General features: G+C 39.3%; 1 protein-coding gene across 1 annotated transcript in view; it reads left to right on the plus strand.

The window, feature by feature from the left end:
- Window positions 1-27,136, plus strand: part of MCTP2 (multiple C2 domains, transmembrane 2) — a gene marked incomplete at its 5' end in the record, with an annotated part of 96,613 nt that overhangs the window by 35,058 nt on the left and 34,419 nt on the right. Inside the window, 5 exons of the mRNA XM_010021800.1 lie at window positions 3,991-4,085; window positions 6,121-6,223; window positions 15,353-15,454; window positions 16,208-16,282; window positions 17,086-17,205. Coding sequence (XP_010020102.1) covers window positions 3,991-4,085; window positions 6,121-6,223; window positions 15,353-15,454; window positions 16,208-16,282; window positions 17,086-17,205 — 495 coding nt within the window. The remainder of the gene's footprint in view (window positions 1-3,990; window positions 4,086-6,120; window positions 6,224-15,352; window positions 15,455-16,207; window positions 16,283-17,085; window positions 17,206-27,136) is intronic.

Raw genomic sequence — 27,136 nt, forward strand, 5'->3', positions numbered from 1 at the left:
TATTGTGAGTGCTACTTAGAATGTGCAGTACTGTCAATTGATCAAAGAAAAGTCTTCCCATCATTTCTTCAGTGGTGAAACCTGCCTTGGGGAACTAAGATAAGAAGTGGTTTTCAATCTCAAAAGTATGTGGGAGGGCCCAGTGGATGAAGATCTGATTTCCCTTTAGATCTAAGTGGTGGGACTGGTAACACTTAGCATGGTGCACTGTTGTATTTTCCAGAAAATAAGAACTGATATAAAATGATGGTGCCTGCAAAGCAACCACCCCATCTTTTATCGGGTTCCTTGTGAGTTTGTGAGCAAGACTGAAAGATTTTGGGGGTGTCTGACACAGTGTTAAGTGTGTGGGTTTGGGTGGTGCTGCAGGCTGTCACCTGAAAAAGAAAGCTTGCTAGTGATGGGGATGCGAGTGAGATTACTCTTGCAGCTTGTTGGAGGCTTCAGTTCGGGATGATCTTCTTGGAGCTAGCTCTTATTCCAAGAAAAGGATAGATTTTTCAATGAACTGTACCTCAAACTGGTGTTTGGTCCTGACAGCAACTTTAAGAATACAACTTTATATTCTTTTTCCATGGAAGGCCTAGGGAATGGATACTTCTTTGTAGCAACTGCCTGGATATTCTTATTACCATCTTTTCCAGGAGCCTGGAGACCATTTCATTCTGTATCTTGCAGCAGCTTATAATTCACAGACATCATAGTATGTTGTGTGTTTGTGATATAGTAATTTTTAAAGGTAACTTGTTGATAAAGGCATGAAAGATCATAGAATCATAGAACAGTTAGGGTTGGAAAAGAACTTAAGATCATCTAGTTCCAAGCCCCTGCCATGAGCAGGGACACTACACACTAAACTATGTAGCCCAAGGCTCTGTCCAATCTGGCCTTGAACACTGCCAGGGTTGGAGCATTCACAATGGTTTGGATTGGAAGAGACCTTAAAGCTCACCTAGTTCCAAACCCTGTGCCATGGGCAGGGACACCTTCCACTGGACCACATTGCTCAAAGTCCTGTCCAACCTGTTGCTGAACACTTCCAGGGATGGGTTATCCACCAAGTCTATGTTTGTGCTTGGGATTGTCCTGAGGTTCTGTTTCCCCTTTTCCAGATGCTAGAGAGAAAACACTCTTGCCCCATACCCCAGTTTCCCTGAAGACATCATAACAAAAGAGAACATTACTTGTAAAATAAGGGCCAAAGGAGCAAACCCAAGATGAGTCATTATATTCATTTTCAATTCACTGCTTAACCCTGCATTGCAAAAAAAGATTACTGCAGAAAGCAGTGCATTAGAGAACTGAAGAACTTAATTTGAAATCAAACACAAACCCTTGCAATAATGAAAGATATCTTGTATAGAAATCCATTTCTAAATTGACATAATGTGTACATTTATATGGAATTAGGAGTGTAACTGCACCTTACTAAGGGATTTAATAAGTGTACCACAGCAAGGCAGAACCTTTGGCAAACGGCAAGGCTGGGGCTATCTAGAAGCACATAAGGTTTTAATACAGGCAGTGTCCAGGGAAAAAGAGCCTGGAAGGTTATTTACCCTTTGGAAAACTTCACTGATGCTAGTGCAGTTGCATCAGTGATTGATTTGGCCCCCTTTCCCTCAATCCTTAAACAGGAACATGTGGGTGGATAATGAACATTGGAAGAGACACGCAGGTTCTTGATTCTGCAATTCAAAAACTTTTCATACAGAGTATGTGACACACATTCCTTGTGCATAGCACAGAATGAAATTCTGCTTAAGTAAAAGGTTACTCAGTCTGTCATTATATTCAAAATAACCCAGGCTTTGAGCCTGATTCATGAAGCAAATGACAAATTGTTTTTCAATGGCAGTGCTGAAAATATCCTAGTATTATGCTGTAATAGACCCACCAAATTGCAAAAGGATGCAGCCATTTTAGGTAAAAATAGCATAATTTCTGATCGTGAAATGAGAGACATAAAGATTAATTATCTGTTCTGAGCCATTCATAAATGATTAGTGCAGCAATTATGGGCTTCCATAATAGAGCCCTCCTAGAGCAGTGCCATATTTCCTGCATTGCCAGGGAGACTGCTCAGATTTATTGTTATTGATAAAAGTAAATTCAAAGTCCAGCTAAAAATCTGATAAAGGGAATATCATAGAGGCACTAAGAGCTACAGAGATTTCCAGGAGTTAATAGAGGAGCAGTATGAGCAGGTACTTTTCCCTCCCTGTCCTGTCCCTCGACAGTCACAAGTCTTGTGTGGTTGAACTTCTGCAGACCAGTCATCTGACCACAAGTATAATTCCACCTTATACCTTTTTCTCATAGTAAAGATTGGATTTTGGTGTGATTGGGATTTCAGTTGTCATCATAATTTTGTTGGCATTATAGATTGTAATTACGGATTTTAATTTCAAGCTTTTACTTTACTATAATAATAGCTATCAGAAAACAATATGGTATCTGCTTTGGTTTTGAACAGTACTTCGAAAATCCGTATTTTACCATTTAACGTAGATTTTAGGCTGGTTTCCACACAACTATATCAAAAACATAGAAGTTCCTCAGCCACAGCGAGCTCAGATTGAGCCTTCCATACTTTCGTATTCCTAGATAATAGTTTTGTTGACGTGAAAATGACTTTTTCTGCTTTGTTGAATGTTTTCTGTGTACGCGTGAGAGTTCTCAAACACTGCATTTGCTCACTGACCAAAAAATAGCAGTCAGAGTACCAAATTATACAGCGGGATTGTTTTTGGCATATACCAGTTTGCATTTCAAGCAGTTTCTCTGAAAGGCTATATGCATTTTCCACACTTATCAGGGAAAAGGCACGTAAGCTGAAAAGAAGACAAGTAGATTCCAGTAATACACATGGTCTTTAAACTTTACCAATATTGACTAGTTAATACCCTGCTGTTTACATACTGAAAAAATTCCTGTTTAGTTTATAAACTTCTCAGTAATAACCTTAAGAGCTCTGTATTAATAATACCAAAAATAAGGATTAAGAAAAAGGCAGCTTTTTCTTAAATATCTTGTTTGTCTGCTATCTAAATCCCTGCATCGCTGACATATTTAGTTGCCTACGTAGAAGTCAGGCAGGAATGTCTGTGGCTGAGTTATACATGAACACTGAAGATGAGATTAAGTCAGATATTGAGTCAGACATGCTGATAAAGGGTATTCTGCTCATGATGGAAACTGCTGAGCTGCAGCAAGTTGTGAAAACTACAAATTCATGTGATGTGAGTTATCAGAAATAAAACATGTGTCTTTGCCATAATAGGTTCCATGACAACATCCTTATTTTGAGGAAGTTGGATTCTTTTTGGGTTTGGGGGTTTTCTTTGTTTGCTTGCTTTAAGCACAATAGCTGGTTCACACACGGATTCTCCAGCTGATGCTGGGTTTTCTTTAAACTGTGGCACTATGTAGAGTCTTCATAGCTACAAGGACTTGCTCACATGGAACTCGTTGAAGAAACTCTGCTGATACAGAAGGTGTTGTGCTTTTCTTCTTGTGGTGTGCATACTTAATCCTGTAACCAACTGAAGGTGACCACAGACTCTAAGCAGAGGATAACATAGAGAGCTGTAACTGCAGCACTGGTACTCATGTGGCTCAGGATGGTGGTACTGCTTTTATAATATCATCTGAGTAATTGCGAATGTGAGCAGATTTTTCTTACTATAAAGACTTCGAGATGATTCACTGTAAGTTTCAGATTTCAGGTATTAGAGTGAAGCCACCTGAATGAGTTACAGTGTTAAGAGATTCCAGAACTGAGGATACATCGGGATACTGTTTATTTAGCAAGTTATTCCATCAGAACAATGCAATTTACAGTTGTCCTAATAGATCTAATTTTATTTGACCAATCACTTCCTCAGCCTTCATGTAAAGAAGGAGTGTGAATACTAAAGACAATAATTGGTCCACTTAATTCTCTTTTTTCCTTTTAATTTTTGTTTTTTAATCTATCTGATCTTTCACGATCCTTTCTGTGTATTAGAGCTGGGAAATGACATGCTTCAAACACACACTGTTTACAAGAACCTCAATCCAGAGTGGAACAAAGTTTTCACATTGTAAGTGGATTGCTTTTGAAAACAAGCTGCAGCACCACACAGCAGCTTAACTATAAAACCTTAACTATTGACTTAGGGAAAATACAAAGGTCAAGTTTAAGATATGTCATTTTTTCATAGTCAGAGAGGATGTTGGAGAAATATCAACTATAACTCAATTAAAGCCTTTTGACTTTTACTAGTTCTTGCATGGAGTTTATTAACAGAAGTCATTGAAAGAAAAATTACTGTGATATTTTTAGGAAGAATCATGACTAGACATAATGGAGTCATAGCTGGATCCAAGAGATAATATAACAGAAAGCAGAGACCAGATACTCACGCCTACATTTTCCATAATTTGAAGTAAAATATGTTTCACTGAACCATGGTAGAATCATTCTTTAATTTGTAAGCAAGCAGAAAATTAGAGCTCATGTTGTTCATAGTGTATCTTCTGATTTTAAACTGGTCAAACAAATTAGAAGCTTAAATTTTTTTATGGAAATCAAAGTATTCTCTTTTTTTCTTGTTACTTTAACAAAAAAGTGATAATTTAGGTATTGTTTTTTGGTAGCATATTTTTTAAAATCTTGTTTTATGCTGACAGAGATCTTTGTGAATAACTGAGAGAAATGCGTCTAAGACTGTAGTAGTCTGTGGCAGTGAAGACAGCTGTGGGGGCTAGCAAAGGAGCGTTTATGATATTCGTACCTGTCCACTGGAAGAACAGTTTGAGAATGATGGGCTTCTTGCAAAAGCAACATTCATAAATACTGGGCTGGATGAGAATACAATAAAAAGTATCTGATCTCTTTGATAGAAGTACCTTGCTGGATTTCTGTTTAATTCATGGGTGCAGCTGAATGCAAGCCTCTCAGAGACCTTTCTGTTACTTTGCTGTTCTCAAGAAGCTTCCACTCATCAGTTTATTCTGAGGCTGTGCCAGCAGATGAGTCTTGTCGGATGTTCAGCCAAGAAAATAAATCTAATAAGAATCCAAAATTATTTTAAAAGAATGTTTGTGTCTCTACTTCCTGTGGGTCTCAGAAATGTCATCTCCAGGTTATTCTCTAACTTGCTTATTGCTGTTGCATGGTTAGTCCAAGCACTGAATCTGCAGAGCCAGTCAGGCTCTCGCATCTCTCCTTAGATTTTTGGCCAGTTAAAAAGCTTTCCATTAAGCACCTTAAGAGCTATTGATGATGTAGATTTATTTTGGAGCTGAGTGGATTGGTTTGACTGGATGAATCCATTTCAGCTGGAGTATTCAGTACCACCAGAGAGCCTTTCACATCATATGCAGATTTTCTGCAACACACTTATCTATGTGTGTCACTGTGGGGTTCTAATATTTTATACCTCTGGCAGCTATATCATATGGAAAATGATAATGTCTTGGAGAGGCATGTGGAAGTATGATGGCAGAAGCGGCAGGTTTCAATGTATTTTAAAGTCATAATGTCTTGGAAACATTGCATGTCGTGGTAGTCTGGCTGATGCCAAGTCACATCATGGAAGATGCTACAGCTCCTAGCTGGAGAGGTAACCAGGTAGCTTTTAGGTTCAGACTCTGCTCCGTGAGGAGTAACTCCACCGTGTTGCAGCATAGGTTGTGGGAGAAGGACTGCTCTGAAACCACCTTCTTTTGGGACAAAATGGCTGCACTAGGTCAAATGAAGTTACATAAGTTTTGTTTTCTGTATTGTTTCTTTAATGTCTTAAAGCCTGGTTTTGAACTCAGCCCTTGACATCTCCCAGTCACCAACTTTCTCTGTTGGAAAGGTGAGTTTTACACTGTTAGCATCACCAGTGCACAAAAAATGTCACCATTTGGAAGTCATTTTCCTCACCTAGTTATGGGACTGAAACACGAGGGGAAAGCTTGGGGAATACCCATCAATTGATTCATTTTTTTTTTAATTTAATTAAATGCTAGTTTTATACTCCAAGGTAATACAAAATTAATTAGTAAAACAGTCTGATCTGTGTGGAGGAGACTGTGTGCATGTGTATCAAATATTATTTTCTTATGTGTCTGCACTTTTTGTTCCAGCCCTATTAAAGATATTCATGATGTTCTGGAAGTGACAGTGTTTGATGAAGATGGAGATAAACCCCCTGATTTTCTTGGAAAAGTTGCCATCCCTTTGCTGTCTGTAAGTTACTTTTGCCTTGTGTATCATTCAAACATTGATGGTTTTGCTGGGAATGAGTTGCATTTCTTTTCTCCATAGCACAAAGCAACACAGATTTAGAGATAAACAGGTTCTGTGATCTATATACGCCTTAGTTGGCAGTGTTTATAGTTCTCCTCAGTGTAACAAACGTTGCCAACCTATTTTAGTACAAATTTGGTTGATTGGAAAGAAAATTGCGGAAGTGTCTGTACTTCATCAGTACTATATGCCACGTAGGTCTGAAAACATAATTGAGTTGTTCTGTATGTTTCCACATCATCTTCTGAAGGTAACATTTTAAGCATGTCTTTGTTCTGTCTTGCTTCTTTTTACTCCAAGAAAGTAATTGCACATCACAGTAGAATTGACTAGAGATAGCTGTTGTTATTGGCACAGCTGAATAAAATTACCTAAAAGGGGTGTTTTCTATTCCATAGTGCTTTTAAAGACTGGTGGCTTTTGTTCTGTAAACAAATATGTGAAGAGTGAGCACTACCATGGGAGTATAAAATCAAAACTAGAAACAAAGCGATCTCAGGGGAAAGTCATTGCTTTGGAGATTGAGAGTTGAAACTTTTACAGAAATAGCCAAAAAAGGCCAAGCTAAAGAGACGGGAACATAAAAGGATTATCAAAAGACATTAATAGAGAAATGGCGGAAAACCAGCTTTATGTTTAGTAAGACTGATTTAATTTTGGAATAAGGATGTTAGTAACAGAGTGAGTAAACCAGATCACAAGGAGGTGAACAACTCCATGTGTATGTGCAGAACCACAGAAGATCCTTGTAACTTTTCCAGTAGTGTTTGGGAGGAACTTTCTAGGCTGAGACTTTTATTAAATCAGTTAGTAGATGAAGCTTGAAACATCATGGGACTCCTGTGCTCATATCAGTCAAGCTGTGTAAACACGTTTAACTGTGAGCGTGGCGGTTTCCTTGAGTTTTGAGGCACTGATGCAGTAGGTTTTGCAGTAGGTTCCGTATGCAGAGGAGAGGGTGTGACAGGTATTTATGCAGTGAGTACTGCCTTGAGCCCTGTACAAACATTCATGCTTGCAATATATAATATGATTCAAGTGATACAAGCAGTAGTGAGATGCTTTCAGTAATGCACAGTGTGATGCTCTGGGTAATAGCACTCTCGAGTAGGCAGACGGTGAATCCTGATTGAAATTATAGAGTACAAAATTGCAGTATTGTTTTGAAACATCCCTGTGAAAGCACATTCACCTCTGCAGAAAGGCTGGCATACATCTTTCGTGGTTAAGGCAGGAGTTTGAGTTGTAGAGGTGGGCTGCTCCAGGAAAGGCAGTGTTGCAATACTGGGTTAGTGGGGCTGTATCCTAACAGAGATGGGAGAAACAGGATGCTTCTAGAGGGAAAGCAGAGCTCGCATCTGATCAAAGCAGGCCATATAAGCCCCACAGAGTCACCATAATTTAGTTAAGGGATCAGCCAAGATCAGAGAGGGGAACTGCAAATATTGGATGTGTCCAGATAAATAATGAACTGCCCAGGAAAATTCTTGAACTTGAAGGTATGATTCCAACCTAAGGAATGCTTTATAGTGGTAAAGAAATAGGCCAATGTGCTCCAGTTTTGTTATTGTTTTGTTATTATTTTATCTAAATAAATACATTTCTTGTGTATGCGAATTAAAAGCAATGCAGCTTCTCAATCTCTTTCACAAAAGTGTTTGTTTTCATTCACCATGTATTCTTTCCAAGTTATATGGAGTCCAGAACAGGGGAACCCCTGCAATTTGAGGGTATAAAGAGCCTAAGCTTATAGAGGCTGAGGAGTAAATACTGAGCTCTTGGTGCCTACACACTGTTGTGTGCTTTGCAATCCTGTTCTATCTGTGGCTCAGACCGCAAGTTCTTGTTGAGGCTGGGGTTATTTTAGATTCTTTGTCTATATTAGTAGCTTGAGTTGTCAATATCTCCAGTTTTAGAGCAATATTAGAGTCAGTTGGGCATGGAGGATGATTCGATGTTTACAGGGAGGAAAAAACCTCTTAACATCTTTTATTCCATTTTTTGATCACTTGGTTAATTTTTCCCCAAGTCCTCATATCTCTGATGTTACTGGAAGAGAGTGGCTGGAGCAGCTGCTCTCCCGCAGATCCGGCGCTTGCCAAATGGTCTGCATGATCGGCAGCAGGCTGTGTGGGCTCACAGTGAGATGATGTTAGATTTGGATTTTCTGTTGATTTTATAGGCATTTGTCAAGTATCCCTTAGGAAGCATGTAACAAGGCAGAGGAGGGGAGTGCATGTGTGTGGTAATGTCCAAACTATTCAGGGTAGGATTTTTGTCCAAGGTTGGAGACAAAAAAATAAAATAGAAATTGTTTATGCTTTCCCTTGCCAATTGATCTTCTTCCTTCCTGCCCAAACTTCTCTGCCTCCTATTTCAGTCAAATCTAGTGTAAATATACTCATCTCTGCTTCTGATTAAATACCATTTTGCACCTATTAGCTTAGTCTGCTCAGAGAACTGCAATTTTCTATGCTCTTTTTCTTGAAATGGGAATTTTGGTGCATGTTGTCAATTTGACTATAAATTTGAATGTATCCTTTGAACCATTTAGATAAATAGACTGGAAGAGAACAATAGTTAAAGATTCGAGAAAGCCTCACAAATCATATAGGTTTAATTTCTCTAAGTAATCAGGCCTGATATTTGCCTCACATTAAATTCTCTTTTGAAAATAGAAGTGCATTTGCCATTCTTTTCCCCCATGTTAAAAATGCACAAGTTTGACTTGTGAGCTGTCAGCACATGAAGTAAGTTTACTTGGAATTGTTCATGGATGACTAGATTCTTTTCTTAATGAAAAATTGCCTTGAATAAAGTGTATGTTGGAAGGATTTGAAATGTTTAATTAATTTGACAACAAACTTGGTTTAAATGTGTTCAGGAGTCTTACACTGACATTTTGTAAACATGTGTACACCTTCATTGCGTTGACATTAACACACAAATAACCTTACTGCACAAAAATTCAGAGTTAGTGAAATTACTTATGCTTTCCATTCATCCTTGACTGTGAACTAGGCTTATTGCAGGCACCAAATAAGAAACATAAACAATTGGGCAGCATTAAGGAAACTTCTAAGGTGTCAAAGGACGAATAAAGCCGCAAACTTCATGTTCTTCTGATAGACATGATGAAGCAATATTGGATGAAGACACATTTTGCTTTGTTTCTCATACCACTTTATTAATAATACACTGTAGAGAGATTGATTTTGGTACCAGTACACCGAATTTGGGGGACAGAGGGAGAGAAGTTACTTGCTTGCATTTTACCTTTAGCTTTTCCATGGTAACCAGGCTATTGTACTTCTGTCTCCTCCTGGCTTTTTTTCTTTTGTTGAAGTACTGTCCTTCTCTAAAGCATATATAAGAGAACTCAGCTCAAATACAGCTCTGGTCAGCCACATTCACAGAAGCAGAATTTAAACTGGAAAAGACACAGATTAATGCTACCAGGATATTCAGCGAAATGGATCCCTCTCTTGCCAGAGGTGACCTATAGAGTCTGGCTTGCCTAACCTTTGAGCTGAGAAGGAGAGCCTGGGCGATGAAAAAGAAGACCATTTCCACCACTGGACAGAGTAGGCTTTTGTGCTAGAAGCTGAAGATCCTGGGGAAAGGAGAAGTAGGACAATGACTTCTTTGCTCCAAGAAAGAAGTTTGACAAAAGTTTTGTAGGTTTGGAGGGACTTGAACTAATAATCAAAGAAGTCCTTTCTATCTCTGTGTCCTAGAGCACAGAGCAACTGTGTTTTCTCTTTGTGAGGGTCTGTCTTTTTTGTTTTGCTTCAAGAGACTCTTATCACCTAGAAAGCTGCAAGTTATTAGAGACATGGGAGCATATAGTTTGCTTCAATGAATTTGAAAGTAGAGTATATCAAATATCATCATAGAGAAAGACCTTTGAGTGAAGAGTTATATCGCAGAATGGAATGTTTTTTGTCTGCTGGATTATCAGCTCAGAGTAGTCTTCAGCTGCACCCTTTTTTTCAGCAAACAGGAACAGGTCTATGAAATATTTCCAAGTGCCAAGCAAGGTTGGTAGACAACAATCCACTGAAAACTAGTAGTACGCCTTTCGCAAGCCTAATTATCTAAAACATGGCCTGGATTCAGACAGCAGACACCTGACAATTGCAGTTACTTAGCACTTGACCACAAGTGCACAGCCTTTTCCGGGAAAAAGCTTTAGAGTTTGGGAAAACTGAAAATGTTGTTTTTATGTGATAGGGGCAGCTATTAAGTGTATAGTTTGTTCTGACTTTCATCCCTACTATGAAGCAAAAATTTTGGAATGGGGGACCTCCTCCCCCCCATCTCTTCCAGAAAAAAATGGCACTTTGTTTCTGAAGTTAAATTCTCTCCCAACCATACACTACTCACCAAAATAGTGTCAAAAAGAATGTTTTTCTTGAGTACCCTTCTAGGACCCTTGTACTCCCAAGGTTTTCAGCTCCTCCTTAGACTGCCTGAAAGCACCCCTGTGGCTGCCCTGCTTTCTTTTAGTCCAACAGCTCCGTTTCTATTTGCTCTTTGGATATCAATCCACTACCAAGAGCCTCAATCTCCAAATTCTAATTTGGATCCCACAGAAGACTGTTAAAAGTAAAAATGTTTGGGACAATAGTTTTGGGATGAATGAACTGGCATTTTGTACAAAACAGAATCAGTGTGTATTGTGAGACTAGGGAGAAACAAAACCCTCTTTATTCGTGTCCAGGTGGATCAAATATGTGGCTGGCTTTCCTCTTTTCCTGGGGAAGTACGTCCTTTGATAAGGGTAGGTGTGTTTCTATTGCAAGACAGCTTTATGTTGTTCAGGGCAAATGGTATGACATTGTGCATCAGCAATGAGCTCAGGCAGCAATATCAGAGGTCTCAAATGCTTCAGATGAATTACCCTTGGAGAGTAGCCATTACCCTTTCCACACGTCATGGGTGTTGATGTACAGAGGTTGAACCCCATGTTCTTCTGTCAGGTCATTAATATATGACATTGAATCTGCATCAAAGCTGGATAGAGAGTGAAGTTTTCTTAAAATCAATGTAAAAAAAAAGCCACTAAACCATATTTCTTTGAGACAAGAGCAATGAAAAAACACGCTTTGCTGCGTAAGGGTCCTGTCTTCTCCGTGTTTTGTGTCATATCAATCTCTGCTTTTGTTATTTCATTAAAATTCCCAAACGGTCAGAAGGTTGTTGCTTAATAGATTTAGCATTGGCTGGCTACATCAATACTGTGTTTAGTCACATTTGTTTTACTGGGGACATCGGTGGGAAGAGTTTAGCAAATATATTCATTTATTTGAAGGGAACCCAGTGCACTTTGGGCCTTGACTGTACGGTGGCCTCGTGGTACCTGAACATTTCCTTCAGTTAGAGGCAACTTCTGGAAGTGCTTTTTTCTGAAGTGCCTCTGTAGACTTAAATACTTAATCCACAAAGAATTTTAGCACTTATTCTAACTGATAATTTCCTTTGTGTGGTCCTGTATGGAGAAGGGACTGTGATATAGACTATACAATTTGTTCTGTGAAAATACCGATACTGATATTTTGTCTTTCTGGGTTGATTCACAACAGGGAAATGCCCCAGATGTCAGAAATTCCCATGGGATGAAAATCCTAACCTTTTTTCTGATGGTGACCTTGTAAAATGAAGCACGTCAGTGGGGTAGTCACTACTGTCTTCATGTTAATCACATGCTTATGAGCAGTCTGGGTTGGTGATTGAGCCTCGCTATGTTCTGTGCTATTAAGAAGCTTTCAGAGAGTGCAGGCATTAGTATTCAGTGAGGCTATAAAACTTCATCAATAAAGGAATAATATTGATTGTCTCTTTAAGGACCTTACCTGCAGATATTTTCTCATTTAATTTGGATATTCCTTTCCTTCCCTTTTCCCCCTAAGTAGAAGTAAATGATCATAAGAAAGATAGATAGCCTGTTTTGGGCACAATTCTCAGGAATATTTGTTGAGCAAAATTCATGTGAGTTCATCAGGTACAGAAGAAATCTGATCTATCTGACATGGAGGTTCATCCTAGGACCCCAGCCCTGGCTGCTCAGCTTTTCCACAGCCAGAGAGGGCATTTAAGCACTCTTTGCAAACAACAGAGACTAGGGAAAAGTACCCAGAGAGGAGAAAGAATTAGATCCAAAATGAAATTAATATGACTGGCTGTCTCTCAAGATTGAGGGAGATGTTGAACAGAATCTGAACTCTGGCCCAAGAACAGCACGCAGTGAAAACACAGAGTATTAAAAGCTCTTTTGCGTGTTTTCTTCTGGGCACAGTTGAGACATGCCACCAGTCTAATCTCCATGCAGTCACGGGTGTTAGAATTACCCTATACCTTTTGTTGAACCGCACTGGCCTAGCACGTTGCCAAAACTGTAAGAGAGACTTTTGTTTGACATTTTTTTCAGTTGTTTTTTTATCCAAATGAAAATGCACTGGAGACATTCCATTTCATAGCCCGTTGTTCTCTCTTCTGTTTTTTTCCCTCTGAAGAAGGTCAAAAGCTAGGATATCTGTATGAATGTTTAGTCTTACACCAAGTTATAATTGCACATCTTTTACCAGTCAAGTCAAACACATGGAATTAAAGAAGCCAAATGAAGCTGACTGTAAAACTGTATTTGCACTACATTACTTTCTGCCCTGTTCAGTTTTAGAATAGCAGCAACAACAATAACAACACCATTTAAAAGAGTTTCCGAAGCAACAAACAACCCCTATTTCCAAATCCAGAGAGAGATGGCAGTTATTTGTTGCTGATGTGAAACTGCGTGTGATCACACCTGCAAACACACCCAAAATGTTTGATTCAGCTCCAGCTCTTAAAAAGAAGACTTTTCCCCAAAGTCAGAAGCATGTTTTGAGTTCGGAATGCCACGATATCAGACCAGGATGTTCTCAGTTAGTGACAGCAGTTCTCAGTTAGTGACAGCAGTTATTTTCCTTTTTCTACCAATTTAGCAGAATATGACATTTTTTTTCCTTGTTGGTTATGCCCTTGGAAGGTGTAAAAAAGCAGCATATTCCATACCAAGGAGTATAAAGAGAATTTCCCACTAGTTGTTGCTCCTAGGTTAATAGCATGAAATGTTATGAGAAATATGTGTAACAAATACATGGAAATTCAGTCCCAAAATTAACAGTTGTGGAGAATCCAGAGTTGTGATATTGTGATATATATCAGACATCTAGATCTCTGCAGACATACTGGGAACAATGTATGTTCTATCCTCTTGTGGGAGAGTTCATGAATGAAAGCTCAGTCTAAAACTGCTACTGATGGCATCCCCTTGAACCAAGAGGTAACAATCCCAAACCAAGTCCTTCAGGCCCTGTATCTCTGCCATCACTAAATCCATTGTTCAGTTAATTTGGGAAATTGAAGATCTTTAATTTCCAAATAAGATTTGTTTTGTTTTCATTCAGTAGCTTTTACAAGTATTTTTACCATTGCTTAAGGGGGAAAAGAAGCTGGTGAAATAGCAGGATTCTTCATAGTGGGCTGACAATAATGTATATGGCAGTTGTCCTGAGGACCTTCTGATGTTGGGTTGTTTGGCCTTAGAAGAGGGATCACTTCAGCAGCTCTTCTGGCTTGGGACTGCAGGTTATCTGAGCCTGCTGGTCTGCATAATAGTTTTTTGCCTGCCCCTTTCGTGGGGCCTGCAGCATCCTTTGCTGCCAGCTCCAACCCTGTGTGTACTCTCTTGCAGAAAAAGCAGAGGTTTTTTGTGATCAGTTTAGTGCAGTGCCTATTATTGTTGTTACTTATTGTTATTAAATAAATTCCATATATGCCTGCATAAGTGCCAGCATCCTGGTAAGTACAAGTTTGGATAAGAACATAGTTAAAAGATGGAATTCCTTGTTGGATGCCACTGAGGGTGTGAAGTTGGTCCTTACAAGATCCCTCTTCCAATTATTAGCCAGAAAACCCATCTACCCTTTGAGCTATTTGGTACAGAAAGGGTGGAGCATCATTGGGAAGGAAAGTGACCTTTCCCTTGTCTCATGAAATCACTTGGTTCCCATTATGCTGTTTTTTTCCCCTACTCATTTCTACCATGGTTTATACGAGTGCCTCTTCTAAATGCCAGAGCAGCAATAGCCGTTTTAAATATGGTTGCAATTTCATGCCCCCAAATTTCCTCCGTTATCTTTAATCTTTGATCATTATAGTCCCTGAATGTAGCTTTTTGGTAAGCTGCAGTTTTTATGTTACTGCTGTTTGGAATTAACTGGTCTGCTTCCTAAAAAACCAAATGTTTAATCAATACATATCCTACTGTGTATAATAAATACATTTCTGCCATCACTTTTTGAAGAGAGAATGCTTTTCATTTGAGCCAAATAGTTTACAAAATGGTGAGGGAGGTTTTTTTTTGTTGGTTATTTATTTTTTTAAAAAAGATGTATAGTGAGATGGATTAGAGCATAGAAATAGTATTGAAATTCAGGGGTGGGGTGGGAGAGAAGTCGTCTGCACAAATTAGTTAATTTTGAGCATTTGTTAATTAGCATTCGCTCCACTTAAGCTGATTAATTTCTTTGGATTGCGTTTGTTTCCTGGGTATTAATTTGACAACCTTGCAATAAACTAAGCATTAAGAGGAGTGCTCGTGTACTGGAGTGTGCAATAGGCAGGTAAGTTGTTGTTTGTGGCTCTTTTCCTGAACTTGAGAAGGAAAAAATCCCATTTTAAACCTGTAATAACGGAGGCTGATTACTTCCCATCAACTCACTGGCTTCCAGGGCAGAATTTTCCGACTGGTTATTGCATGCACTGCTCTACTATAAAGTACAAGGTCTGTAAATTAAAGTTGGACCATAAGAGATTTAATCTGCAATTTTATAGGTCTCTAATCCAACGGTTGTTTTGTATTTCAGGCTCCGAGTATATTATCAGGGTTTGGGGACAGTTTTTTTGGTGTACTTGGGAGTTTATTTATTTATTTGCTTGTAGTGTCTTTAAATTATATTGTGAATTACAGCTGGGAAAATATTGATACTTTTTCTCCACTACCCACTCCCCTTTCCCCAACTATAGATTAGAAATGGTAAACAAAGTTGTTACACGCTGAAGAATAAAGACTTGGAACGTGCTTCAAAAGGAGTAATTTACTTGGAGCTGGATGTCCTATTTAATCCTGTAAGTTGAAATATTTTCCCTTTGCTTATGGCTGGCGTAAGAAACGTGTCAATCAGCAAGGATGAGGGTGGGGGGATAATGCTTTAAGCACTGGGAGCCAAGCAGGGAAAGTCATGAGCTGGTTGTATCTGGTGGTGGGGAGGGATGTTTCAGGTTGTGGGTGAAGAACTATAGGGACATCAGAGCTCTGGGATGGCTCCTCCAGGTCGATGGGACATCAAGGGGTACTTTTGGACTGAGAAGTGATCACGAGCGCCTTAGGAAGGAGGCGCTGATTACCATACACCACAGCTTCATTTGCAACAACCGAAAAAGGTCTTAATCTTTAGCACATTACACATTACTTTTAACACCTACTTCCTCCCCAAAAAAGTTGACCCATGATGCTCTCTTCCCAGGGTGTTGACAGGAAAATTAATGAGGCATGGACACGTTGTGCTTAGTTTTTAGGTGGCTGAGTCGCTCTCAATTGTTTATGCCCTACAGCCTTTTACTGAGTTAAATCCTATTTATTAAGGCTGTCGTGGGCTGCACCACAGCTCTGCTCATGCTGAAGTGACTCCAGCTTTGCCCAATTTAACTCATCCATATTTTTCCTAGCAGCTCCTCCGAAGTTGCATGGAGGCTGAAAAGAGTGAAAGATTCTGAAATTCCTAAGCCGACACAGGTGATACAAAGCTGAAATAATGCACTTAAAATGACATGAAATATATTTTTTAATAGTAATTATTATTTTCATCATTTATTTTTTAGATAAAAGCAAGTATTAGAACATTCAAGCCCCGAGAAAAGCGCTTTACTGAGGAGAACCGCAAATTCTCTAAAAAGGTGACAATTGTGTCTGGGCTAAGCTCTTACATCGGTTTTGGAAACGTTTGAATTGCTGTAGCAAGGTTGAAAGAACAAAACCTATTTATGCATAAAATGCCAAACACGTGTAAATTCTGTGTATTTCTGTCTGTATTAAAAGGTTGGTTTGTGTTAACACGAAATTGCTTTCTGATCTAGTTTGCATCAGTCGTTCTGCCTGGTGCTTCAGAGTGGGGAAAATGATAGATGTGGATGTTGCACAGTTTGCAGCACCTAAAGTTCAATGAGAGCCTTATTCCCTCCTTTGGAAAGGAAGAAACCAGGTTTAAATTAGTTATTTTAAAAGTCCATATGATTATAGAACAATAGCCATTATCCTTTTGTTAAATAAAGGTGCCTTATGAACAGGCTAGAATTCCCTGTTTTTTCTACGGACTAATCCAAAACATGGAGAGAAGAGGTCTGGTGTTTTGATTACATGCTCTCAGGCCCTTTTCCTGAGCCATTGCTGTATTTTGAGAATGGAAGGGGAAGGAAGGTAGGTTTGTGTTAGTGTTTTATTTAGTTTTGGCATGAAGATGTGCTTTTTCTCTTTCTCTTTTTTTTTTCCTAAGGGATGAGGAAAACCTGGAAGGTTCGGGTGTAATCAAAAAGCAGACAGGAGCTGGAGTGTGTCTCTGAAATAGAGGCTTTATTTGTAATATGCGCTCTGGCATGCATTTGTAGCTTAAATTATCCCTGTTTCTGAAGCAATAGTAGGATATTAGAGTGTTTGATTAAACTCTTCTCCTCCTCCCCTACTCCCACTCAATATTTATCAGATCTTATCAAGAAATGTTGATCGCGTGAAAAAAATCACCATGGCAATATGGAATACAATACAATTCCTTTGGAGCTGCTTTCTCTGGGAGTCCACAGTAAAGAGCGTGATAGCATTTGTGGTAAGTGGATTTCTTCTTTTATTGCATGAGGCTGAGTGGTGTAAGATCTCGAGTGTTGCCATGCCTTCCTCTCCACCAGTGTAAAGCCCTTTATCGTTTGCTGTTATTGGTATTTTGTAGCTATGTGGCTTACAGGGCTGAGGGTTTCATGGCAACTTGGGCCACACTGGGCCTGATGGACATGGAAATTAGATCGTCAGGAACAGCCTTTCTTTGCTTGGTGCAGGGGTGTTCACCAACCTACACCAAGAATGCCCATGTCCATGGTGGGTGATGCCAGCCTCTAAAGGTTGTGGCCATGTGGTGGCTCTGGAATAGGTTTATTTTTAAACACAGCATCTGGGTGGTAGGAAAGGAGGGAGGTGATGGCCAAGAGGGTGATGCAGGGAGATGCCTTTGATTTGGATGATGCAGTGAGCTGATGGGTCTTGTCCCTTCCATCTTCCACTGCAGTGAGGAAAGGTTGTCAATGCCTGCTATGCCTGTGTCCCTGTGGCAAATCTGTTCTTTTGATGGTAATAATACATTGCTTAAAAAACCACAAAAGGAAAAAGCTGGTCAGCAAGTTCTGCTGTGCTCTGCAAACAGAAAGCCAAGTTCTCCACCTGCCTGTCCCACTTTTCAGTTCTCTCCTTTTTCCTCTCGGTAGTAAACACCCCATTCGCAGTTTTCTCATAATCCACTCAAGCACAAAAAGGTTTTGCCTGCTTTTTATTCTGCAGTGTGACATTTTCTTCATGCTTGAAATGTTTGGCATGCCATTAAAGGTTGCGAAATCGTTTTGTGGCAGTCCAGCATGCAGAAAGAAAGTTTTTTGAGTTGAGTGTTTATTAAGCGATGTAACAGTCACATCTCCAAGATTTTCTCCACCTTTTACTGTCTGTGAATTATAAATTGCTTAAAGGTTCTTTTGAGGAAAATACTTCAGTGTATTTGCTGCAGATGAGTGAAGCAGACCATCCCTGATTTAAAGATGGTCCAGAGTAAAGGCAGAGGAGCTGTCTTTCACCCTGCAGGTTAGAGGGATGGCTGGCACATGAGGGTGGGTAGGATGAGAGGGTCTTTTTATTGCATTTTTTTTTTCTTCCTGTTGCTCAAAACTGATTTAAATTATATCTAAAGTTAATGTTCAAGAGCTGATGGAGAGCAGAGTAGCAGGTACCTTGCTGAAGCAGGTATGGCTGCGCAAGGAGCTCTATGGTTGTGAGCAAGGGAATAGGATGGTCATCCACACGCGGGCTGGAAAGGATGTATGTAAAATCCCAGTGTCAATGTCCTACCATCACTGTACAGCAAGAATTTAAGCACATGTTTAAGAGATTTCCTTTTAAGAGATTTTGTACCTAAATACTTGTGAAGTTACAGCTGTGAAGTTCAGTTTTCCAGACAGGAAAAGTTTGAAAGTGGTGGAGAGGCAATAAAATAAGAAGGTGGGAAAGTGGGTCTACAGAAAAAGGAATCGATTTCTGGTGGAAAGGAGGATGAGCAGGTTACACATTCCAGATTATTAACATCTTTACTGGATACCATAACAATCCTGGTTTCCTGAAAGAAAGTGGATAATGGGAAAGAAATAAAAATACATGACTCTAAGAATAATTGCTGCAGGTTTCTTTTACAAACCAAAATGTCTGTCTGATTTTTTCCACATGGAAATAATTCAGCTCTGGCACCTAAAATGAAGTGCTAATTATGTATCTCTCTCTCACTATTTCCAGCATGTGTGTTTGTAGTACTGAAAATACGCACTCAGCGTGGTAGGTGCAGCATCTCTCCCTGCCCCAGTCTGTATGTAAAACCCACACTTAGCAGGTTAAATAGAAGGTGTACCAAATATTGCATTTTTAAAATCATCATTCCCCAGCAAGTAACATCTATATACCTTCAGTGCCTGGCTTTGTATCATTTTAGCCTGTACCAGATTTGTCCTTATTGATGATCCACTTGTGGCTGATGCTGAACACTAGAGGTAAGGATGATGCACAAAGCTTATCACCAGTTTTTCAGCTGGATTCGTGAAACCATGGCTGGTAGATTAAGTGCTAGTCCTAAAAACCATTAAATGCCCTTTTGTTTTCTTCTTACATTGTCCCTTGGGCCATAACGGAATAACCCATAACAGCAACAACCATCGTGACCATATTGTACGTATTCCACATATCTTCACTATGATAATCCCAGAGTTTGGGTGGTCCTTAGGACCTCCCTCCCCTGTTGTATTGCCCTTGGTTTCCCTATAGAGTTAGCCCATGGCCATTCCTACAAGGGGGAATAAAGGGAGGGAGGAGGAGGAAGACAAGCAGACAGTACAATCATGTGAAGCTTGTTTTCTTAAGCAATCAGACAAAACTAGCTGCTGGTCAGAAGAAAATGTTTGTGAGCTCATCAGAGCATGACAATAGGCAAGGACACAGTATCTTACACCTTTCTGTTTTAGTCTTCATTACAGTGCACCTCCCTCCCCATTAGTGCTGACAGCTTGTGTGTGTGACAAGGACATTAGCTGCTACTTCTGGGTGCCAAGAGAAAAAGAGGGACAGATAAAGAGGGAGGAAACAGAGGACAGCACAAGCAGGACACAAGTGAATGAGAAAAACACTATCAATCACCATGTTTTCTCATTTATAAGCTACATCATCCCAAACTTAATTTCTGTATTAGTTTCCAAGAACGTGTGAGTAGAAACAGGATTTTTTGTACTTTAAAAATGGAATCATATTTTTCATTAGCATTCTGCAATTTTAATCTGATGATTTTTAAATCCGAGTTAATTGTATATGCACAGAAGATGCTGATTGGGCCTCTCAGGCACAAATAAAATCAGGAATTTTTCAGGTTTAGAGGTTTTAGAAAGAGGGTTCAAAGGGAGGTGAGGTGAAAAGCAAAGTTTCGCTTTTGGTGATGTTTGCACTGTGCACTACAGGGCTTGAGGCAAATTGGTACACAAATTCTAGGTAAAACATCCTGGGGTGGAAGAAAGAGTCATATGCAGGGTTTTGGGATTCTCTCTAGTCTACATTTCATCATTGGTCTGGTGTGGAAAATTGGCACATGTTTTTGTGCATGCATGGGAATATGAAGAATAATCTGACATGTGGAAAGTGTTGCCTCTGGAGTTAACAGTGTTCATATCCCAGGAAAGATCGTAAAAGACTTTGTTCATGTGTTCTCCTCCATCAGTTCAGGATTTGGTGGGATTTGTAGATTTTTACAACCAGAAAGGTCTTCAAGTATCCTACTTTGTTTTATTTTGAGACAATTATCTCTGTATTCAACCTGATATGTTGTGTTTTGACTGCAAAATGACTCTCAAAGATCTTTATTTAGAAGACACCCAGAGACATGGTCTAATACATCCCTGTATGTTTCTGCTTGTGTGCCTTATACTCTTCGTATCCTACCCTGGACGATTTGGTTCCAGTTTCCAGGGTGAATGTTGTGTTTTTTAGACTCATCCTCATCACTCCTTCCTCTTGTCACACCTTTCTCCATTGAAACATCACTTCCACACTGTGTTACTAGTGTCCAGAAAGCTGGAGCTGTGTGCTGAAATGTGCCTAGAGGAATGTCTGCTCCAAGTCATCTTGTACATCTGTGTGATCATATGCTGTTTGTTTTTTCCACTTGTGCGTATGAAAACTCAGGTTCTTACCTTTCTCATGCATTTTTAAACAAATTTCTGATCCTTCCTTCCACATGCAAGCACTCCCTTCCTGCTCTGCTTTCCCTCCTTTGCTGGTCATGGAAGTTAAGTCCATAATAACCAAAACATTCTTGCTGCACAATATGTATTTAAAAAATATTACAAAAGTTAATTTTAGTCACAGAATGATTTTCCTGAGGAATTATGCATCATTGCACATTGTGCTTGTGATTTTATACAACATAATTACACCTTCTATTGACAGTTTTCTCTGCATTAATGGTAATTATGCCATTTAATGAAATTACAGTAATTGCATTAAAAATATAATCTGGTGCAAATTAAAAGGATATATTGACTGCAATTTTTACTATTATATATATATTTTTTTTAAGTTTGCATTATAGTTGCAAGAGACATTGACAGGAACAGGGGAACGATGGGAAACCAGCCATCTCAGCACCTCCGGTGTGAGTGGCAGTGCTCACTGCAGATGTGCTTCAGGGTCCCTGCATGCTCACCCATGCCAGCATACTTCATTTTTACTGGCAGCATTTCCCCCTCTATCAGATTTAGGTTTCTTGCTAATCAAGGCTGCTGCCAGGGTTGGGTACAGGTGAGAGCTGTTTTTCAGGCTCATTCCTAGCTGGCAGCTTGGGCAAACCAGCCAAGAAATGCAGCATGCACAGGCAGTACTTCCTTACTTTGCAGTGCTGTTGCAGTGTGTCTGATAATTGGTTTATGATGGGTTAGAACTGGGAGGAAAGGAAGGAATATGTGGTGATGCAACATCATGTGTTGGAAATGTGTAGCTTCTGGTCAAACCAACTGCAGTTGTTTAATGGTGGGCTGCTGGGATAAGTTAAAGGCATAGGATCACTTTGGAGCAGTTTGGGTTTCCCAAAAAGCCACCTAAAGCAAGAGTAGGGAAGCCCTGGGGGTTGTGTGGGTGCTCAGAAGAGATGCTGGGAGTTCTGGATGCAGCAGGAAACCCAAACTTAAGCTTTTGAGCTCCTTGCTGCAAAAGTGAGATTTTGGCACCTTCTCCATTAAGATCTCCAAAACTTTCTAAATCCAGAAAGATGTAGAAGATACTCCATTTTTGGGTTCAGGGCTGCGGGAACTGGAAGCCTGACGAGTCACAGGGCAAGCTGCGTGAGGCTGCTCGTGTATGCATTACTGTGCCAGTTTGCTTCAGTCCTAATCTGGGATATCAGCAGAGAGATGGGTTAGAATCTGTAACCCATGAACTTCTGGGTATCTCTTAGTGTGCCATGTAACACGCTGCCACTTAAGCTTGCAGTGTGGGAGCTGGGTCCTGTTCAACTCAACTTGTAGAGAAGACACCAACCATCTTACTAGACGTGAACAATTTTTAATCCCTGTTGAGCTGGGCTATATTTATACTGATGATTTAAAGGCAAAAAGCCATTAGCTTGTTGCCAGTGTCCTCTAGAATTGCTAATAGTGTATATCAGCAAGAGGATAGTGTGGTTTTTCCTCACTAAATATGTTTGTTAACTCAAAATCTAAGCCTTCTGGGTTTATTTGGGGTAAATCTTCTCCATGTGATGGTTAGACTTTTCCAAGAAAGACACAAAATGTTCTAGTCCTGCTTATACTAATATTTCAACCCTGGACATAACAACAATGTATGGGTAAAATATCCAGTTTAACGCCTGCACTGTTTTGCAAGACAGTGATTTTTATTTGTTTGTTTGTTTGTTTCCTTGAGGGGAGGGCAATTATAGATCAATAAAGGGAAATTCTTGGGACAAAAGTTGAAGAGGGCATATGAGGAAATCAATGGGGAAGGGAGACTAGTAACAATTATGAAATCCAAGCAACTTAGTATAGACGCCAAATCACCAAAGCATCTCTTGGAACTCTGGCCAACCAAGCAGAGGATAGAGGTTAATTTTAACTGAGACTTTGCTTGTGATTTACCAGTAGATGTTAATAATGCACTTTTTGTATAGGGTGGGATGGAAGATGTGCTCTTACACAAGTTTCCCTAAAATCTTTCTTATTTGCCCCATGAATTGTCAGCTTATTTTGAACAAGCAGTTCCCTGATACAAAGTACAAACCACCCTGCCATGAGTACATGTGCAACTGATGACAAGGATACAGTCTTTTTTTTCCTCTCCCCCCCCCTTTTTTATCCTCATAGCTGAAGACAAAATATAAATCATTGTTCTCAGACTATTCGGGAACAGCATTAAAGTAATGGTAGATTAAAATGTCTCCACATTAAAAAGCTAAATAAAATGAATAGATGCAATCCTAAAGAGAGAAGAACTAGTGTTCTTCAAACACTGAATAGAAACTTGGAAAAGCAGAAAGCTTTAAAAAGAAGAAAAAAGTATTAATGCAAAAGAGATGGTCTTCTGCTTTATTGTCGAGCTTTTGCTAAGGGCTTTTCTCAGCCTGTTTGCAGCTTGTGTTTTGCTACAGTTTTAAAGAAGCAGTCGGCAAAAGGACGAAGTGCAGCTCCTATTTAAATAGGAGATCTGTAAAATAACACTCAGCTACAAAAATTTGTTCATATTTAAGCCCAGAGCTGGTGCTGGAGGAGCAGCAAGAGGCAGGGTTTGAGGAATTTGACCTAGTAAGTAATTCTTCAGAGCCCCTAACGTTTCCTCCCCTCTGTAAATCCCTGGCAAAGGCACATCCTTAAAATTATTGTCTCAGACTCCAGTGAAAAGGTTGGATCAGAGGGATGTTTTTATTTCGAGCTATTAGATCCCAGTAAAAGCATTTTTTCTAGTGATGGAGGGAACGTTTACGTCCTGCTTCCTCCACGCTGCTCATAGCAGTGCCTGTGAGAACGCATCATTTGTGCATGCAGAGCGTTAGGAGCACATTACCTGACACATGCAAGGAACTGCTCAGATGAGAAACAGGCTTCTCTTAGACAGTTAAAGAAGCTGGTTTTACCCTTCTCCCAGCAATTTTTACATTTCCAGTATTATTCTTCTGTCGTTAAAGGGAATACGATTTAAGCTTGAGATCCCAGGCTCTGTTTTGCTGCAGCAGTTAAAATTCCTGGAATAGCAACAGTGATATTGATGATGCTGAGAGACACACAGCAAAGTAAACACATGTTATTTCCAGCTCTTTCAAAAATGCAAGAACAAACAAGGACAAAGTTAATAGGGAAATAACCACTTAGAAGCTTGACAACACTATAAACAACATTTAAAAAGCAAAGTTTGAAGCTTTGGAGTCAGGGTGAAGTGGAGCTGAGCAGAAACCAGTACAAATATCCCTTTTAACTTCGAGAGGCATAAATGGTTGTATGTTTCCAGCTCAGGGGTTTTAGGGATTTGCTTTTCTACCAGTGAAATGTTCCAAAGTAAAAATAAAAACCAAACTATGTTTTGCATCTGAGGACTAATACTCATTTCCTATGGGCCTGCTTAACAAGGCACATAGTCTGCATAGAGAGGCCCTTGCTTTTGGGGTTGGGGAGCTTCCTTTTAAATTAAGCCTATGCTGTGATCGTATTTTTGAGCAACAGTAGTGCTTTCTGTGCTGTGTACTTGCATGCATCACATAGGAATGATTCCCTCAGCCCTGGTAATGAAACAGACCTAAATCGCTGCCTCTCACTCCTCAATTGCATCGTGCTGTTTTTAGTTGATGATAAAGCCTTTTAATACCTTGGTTGTGTGTGTTAAACTCTATAGTCAAAATACTAAGGTAAAAGCCCAGTCCTGCTGGAGGATAAGCCCGAGTACAGCTAGTTAGCAGGAACGTGTATGCAGGTATCCACTAAAGAATTAAGGCAACGAGAAGGAAATTCAGCTTTGTTGCAGTATACAGATGTATTCCAAGAAGGTGTCTCTATTAAAATACACCTATCTAGCTATCTGTCTCCAGAACTGGATTATAAATATATAGTTTTCATCTGTTTGGCTACTGAATGAGAGCCCACAAACCCAAGCCCAAAAGTGCTAACATTTTATCTAATTAAAAAATAATGTAAAAGGCCTCTTTATAGGCAAAACTTGAACTGAAAGCATCCTCAAACACTTCTGCCTGCCTTTGTGCTCAAGTTGTGACCTGTTGGAGAACTCTGCTAGGCACTTGTATTTCCAGCTAATTTGATATTACCTTTTTTTCCCTTCCCTGGTTGAAGCTTTGTTATTTGTTTCGAAGCTGTCATTTGTATTAGTCTCCCTGGCTGATCTTTTTGGGCTCTCGTCAGGTGGTGTATGTTCTCCATTGTCTGCCTGGTCTTGGCAAGCTGTAGGTCCTTTTATTGCCATATGACGTGGGCGTGCTTGCAGCAGTAGCCTGTAATTATACCCACCACAGGTGACAGTTACAAGAGAGCTTTGGTAATAATTTTAGCTGCCTGATCTGATGTTTATGAAGAGCGAACCCTCTTTGTGGTCTGGCTGGAGTTTCCTATACTGTTTTGTACTTCAGCTGTTTGATTTCTGAAGCCTTTTTTGTTAACCCCTAACATGTAACGTCTCCCGTCTTTTGAAGTTCCGAAGTTTTGTGATAGATTATTGTTGCCCTTATGCTGTTTTGTGTATTTTCCCATTTATTTTTGCATATCTTGTGCTTACCTTGCTTTGTCTGGCAGGGTAAAAGCCTGTTGCTGGTTTTATTTGTATATTTAACATTGCTGAACTCCTATTTCTAACCACTCATTAGCAGATATGCTGTGTTCTTGCTATGAAACTAATCACAGGTTAACACATAATCATATCTATATATTTTAATCTTTAACTATTATTTGTTTTATAAAATACCAGATTTGCTACCCATGAAGGCAGCACTGGTTCCTTTACTCTCAATACAACTGCAAGATTTGCATAAGCCAAAGGTGAATTTAGCTCATGATCCTTACTGTAACCTTACAAACCTACATCCTGATGTTAGGAATTTGCTACAAAAATTGTGGAAAGGACTTAAGTGCACAGTACCTGTAAGCTAGCTTTTCTGCTGTGATGTTTTTCTTTTTGCAGTTTAGAGTCTTCAGAGGAACTTCATATTAAATGTCTTGCACACCTTCTGAATTTGTGAGAAAGCAGTAATTTGTAATTCTTATCAATTGACTGATTGATAGGCTGGAAAACAAGAAGAATTTATTTGTAAATATTTGCTAATTATGTGGTCCTAAAGAGACCATATTCCATATCAGGATCCACTTATTTTTATTTCCCTAATTTTCTTGTTGCCTTTCTGGAAAGTTCACTTTATTTCTAGATTAGAAATTGCATAAACAAAGATGAAATTAGTATTCTAAGTTTAATGATGCTGCATCTGTGTGAGACTCATAAAACAGGAGCGTGAGAGAGAAGCTATTTACCCACCACTATTAGAAATACCAGAATTTGAGAAGCTTATGTGTTAAATTCCCAAAGTTTGGCATGGAATTGCACTGTGCAAGCTGTATGAAAAAAGGCTTACAGCTCAGCCCAACTAAAAAAATAATGAAGGTAGGAAACCCATGGTATCTATTATGAAAAAGGTATGTATTAGGAAGTGAAATTGTCATTAAAAGTAAGAATTCTTTTACTTGCTGTGCTCCTTTTCCCCAGATCCCTGGGTGTATTGATTTTCTTTCAGTCAGGATCTGCTTGGTTTTGTCTCATTATTCACATTCCTTTGACCTGGCACCTCTTGGAAAGTACTTTAAAGCACTTAGTTTTACAAGAAGGTTTGTAGACGTTGACTGTTATCTCCCTTGTCATTGGTGGAACAACCATGCCAGTATTTTGTGTTTCTTCCCTTTTTTTTTTTTTTTAATTCTTTTTAAAAAGGGAAGTCCTTTATTTTTAACACGGATGAGAGCTTAAAACAGTGTGCTCCCTTGAAACATGAAGGCAGGTTTTATCTTTATTATTTTAGTATGTATATTTTTATTTATTATGAGGGAATAAGTAAAGATGTATCTGTAGGTGGTTTAAATCACTGCAAATCCATTAACTTTCAGCAAACTGATGTTATTTAACATCACTTAAAAATCTCCATACTCCTTTTGGGGCAAATCCTGTGTGAATTGGAGCAGCAGGTTTCCTGAAGAGGAGGAAAATCCTGTAGGTGGCGATGGACCCTCACGAATGAGCCAGCTCTGGCTTTTTCAGGCTTTTGTCAGCTTTTTCTGGCAGGTTTTCTTTCTCTTGCTTGAATTCTTTTATTTTTAATTTAATTCACCCATTCTCCCAGCGCTTAATCTAACACTAGTTGCAGAAATCGTGACAACTGGAAGAAATTTCCTATTTGAAGGTAATGCAACATTTTGGTTTTATGATGGAGAGAGATGCAC

Source organism: Nestor notabilis, unplaced genomic scaffold, assembly GCF_000696875.1.
Source record: "Nestor notabilis isolate BGI_N333 unplaced genomic scaffold, ASM69687v1 scaffold6739, whole genome shotgun sequence".
NCBI lineage: Eukaryota > Metazoa > Chordata > Aves > Psittaciformes > Psittacidae > Nestor > Nestor notabilis.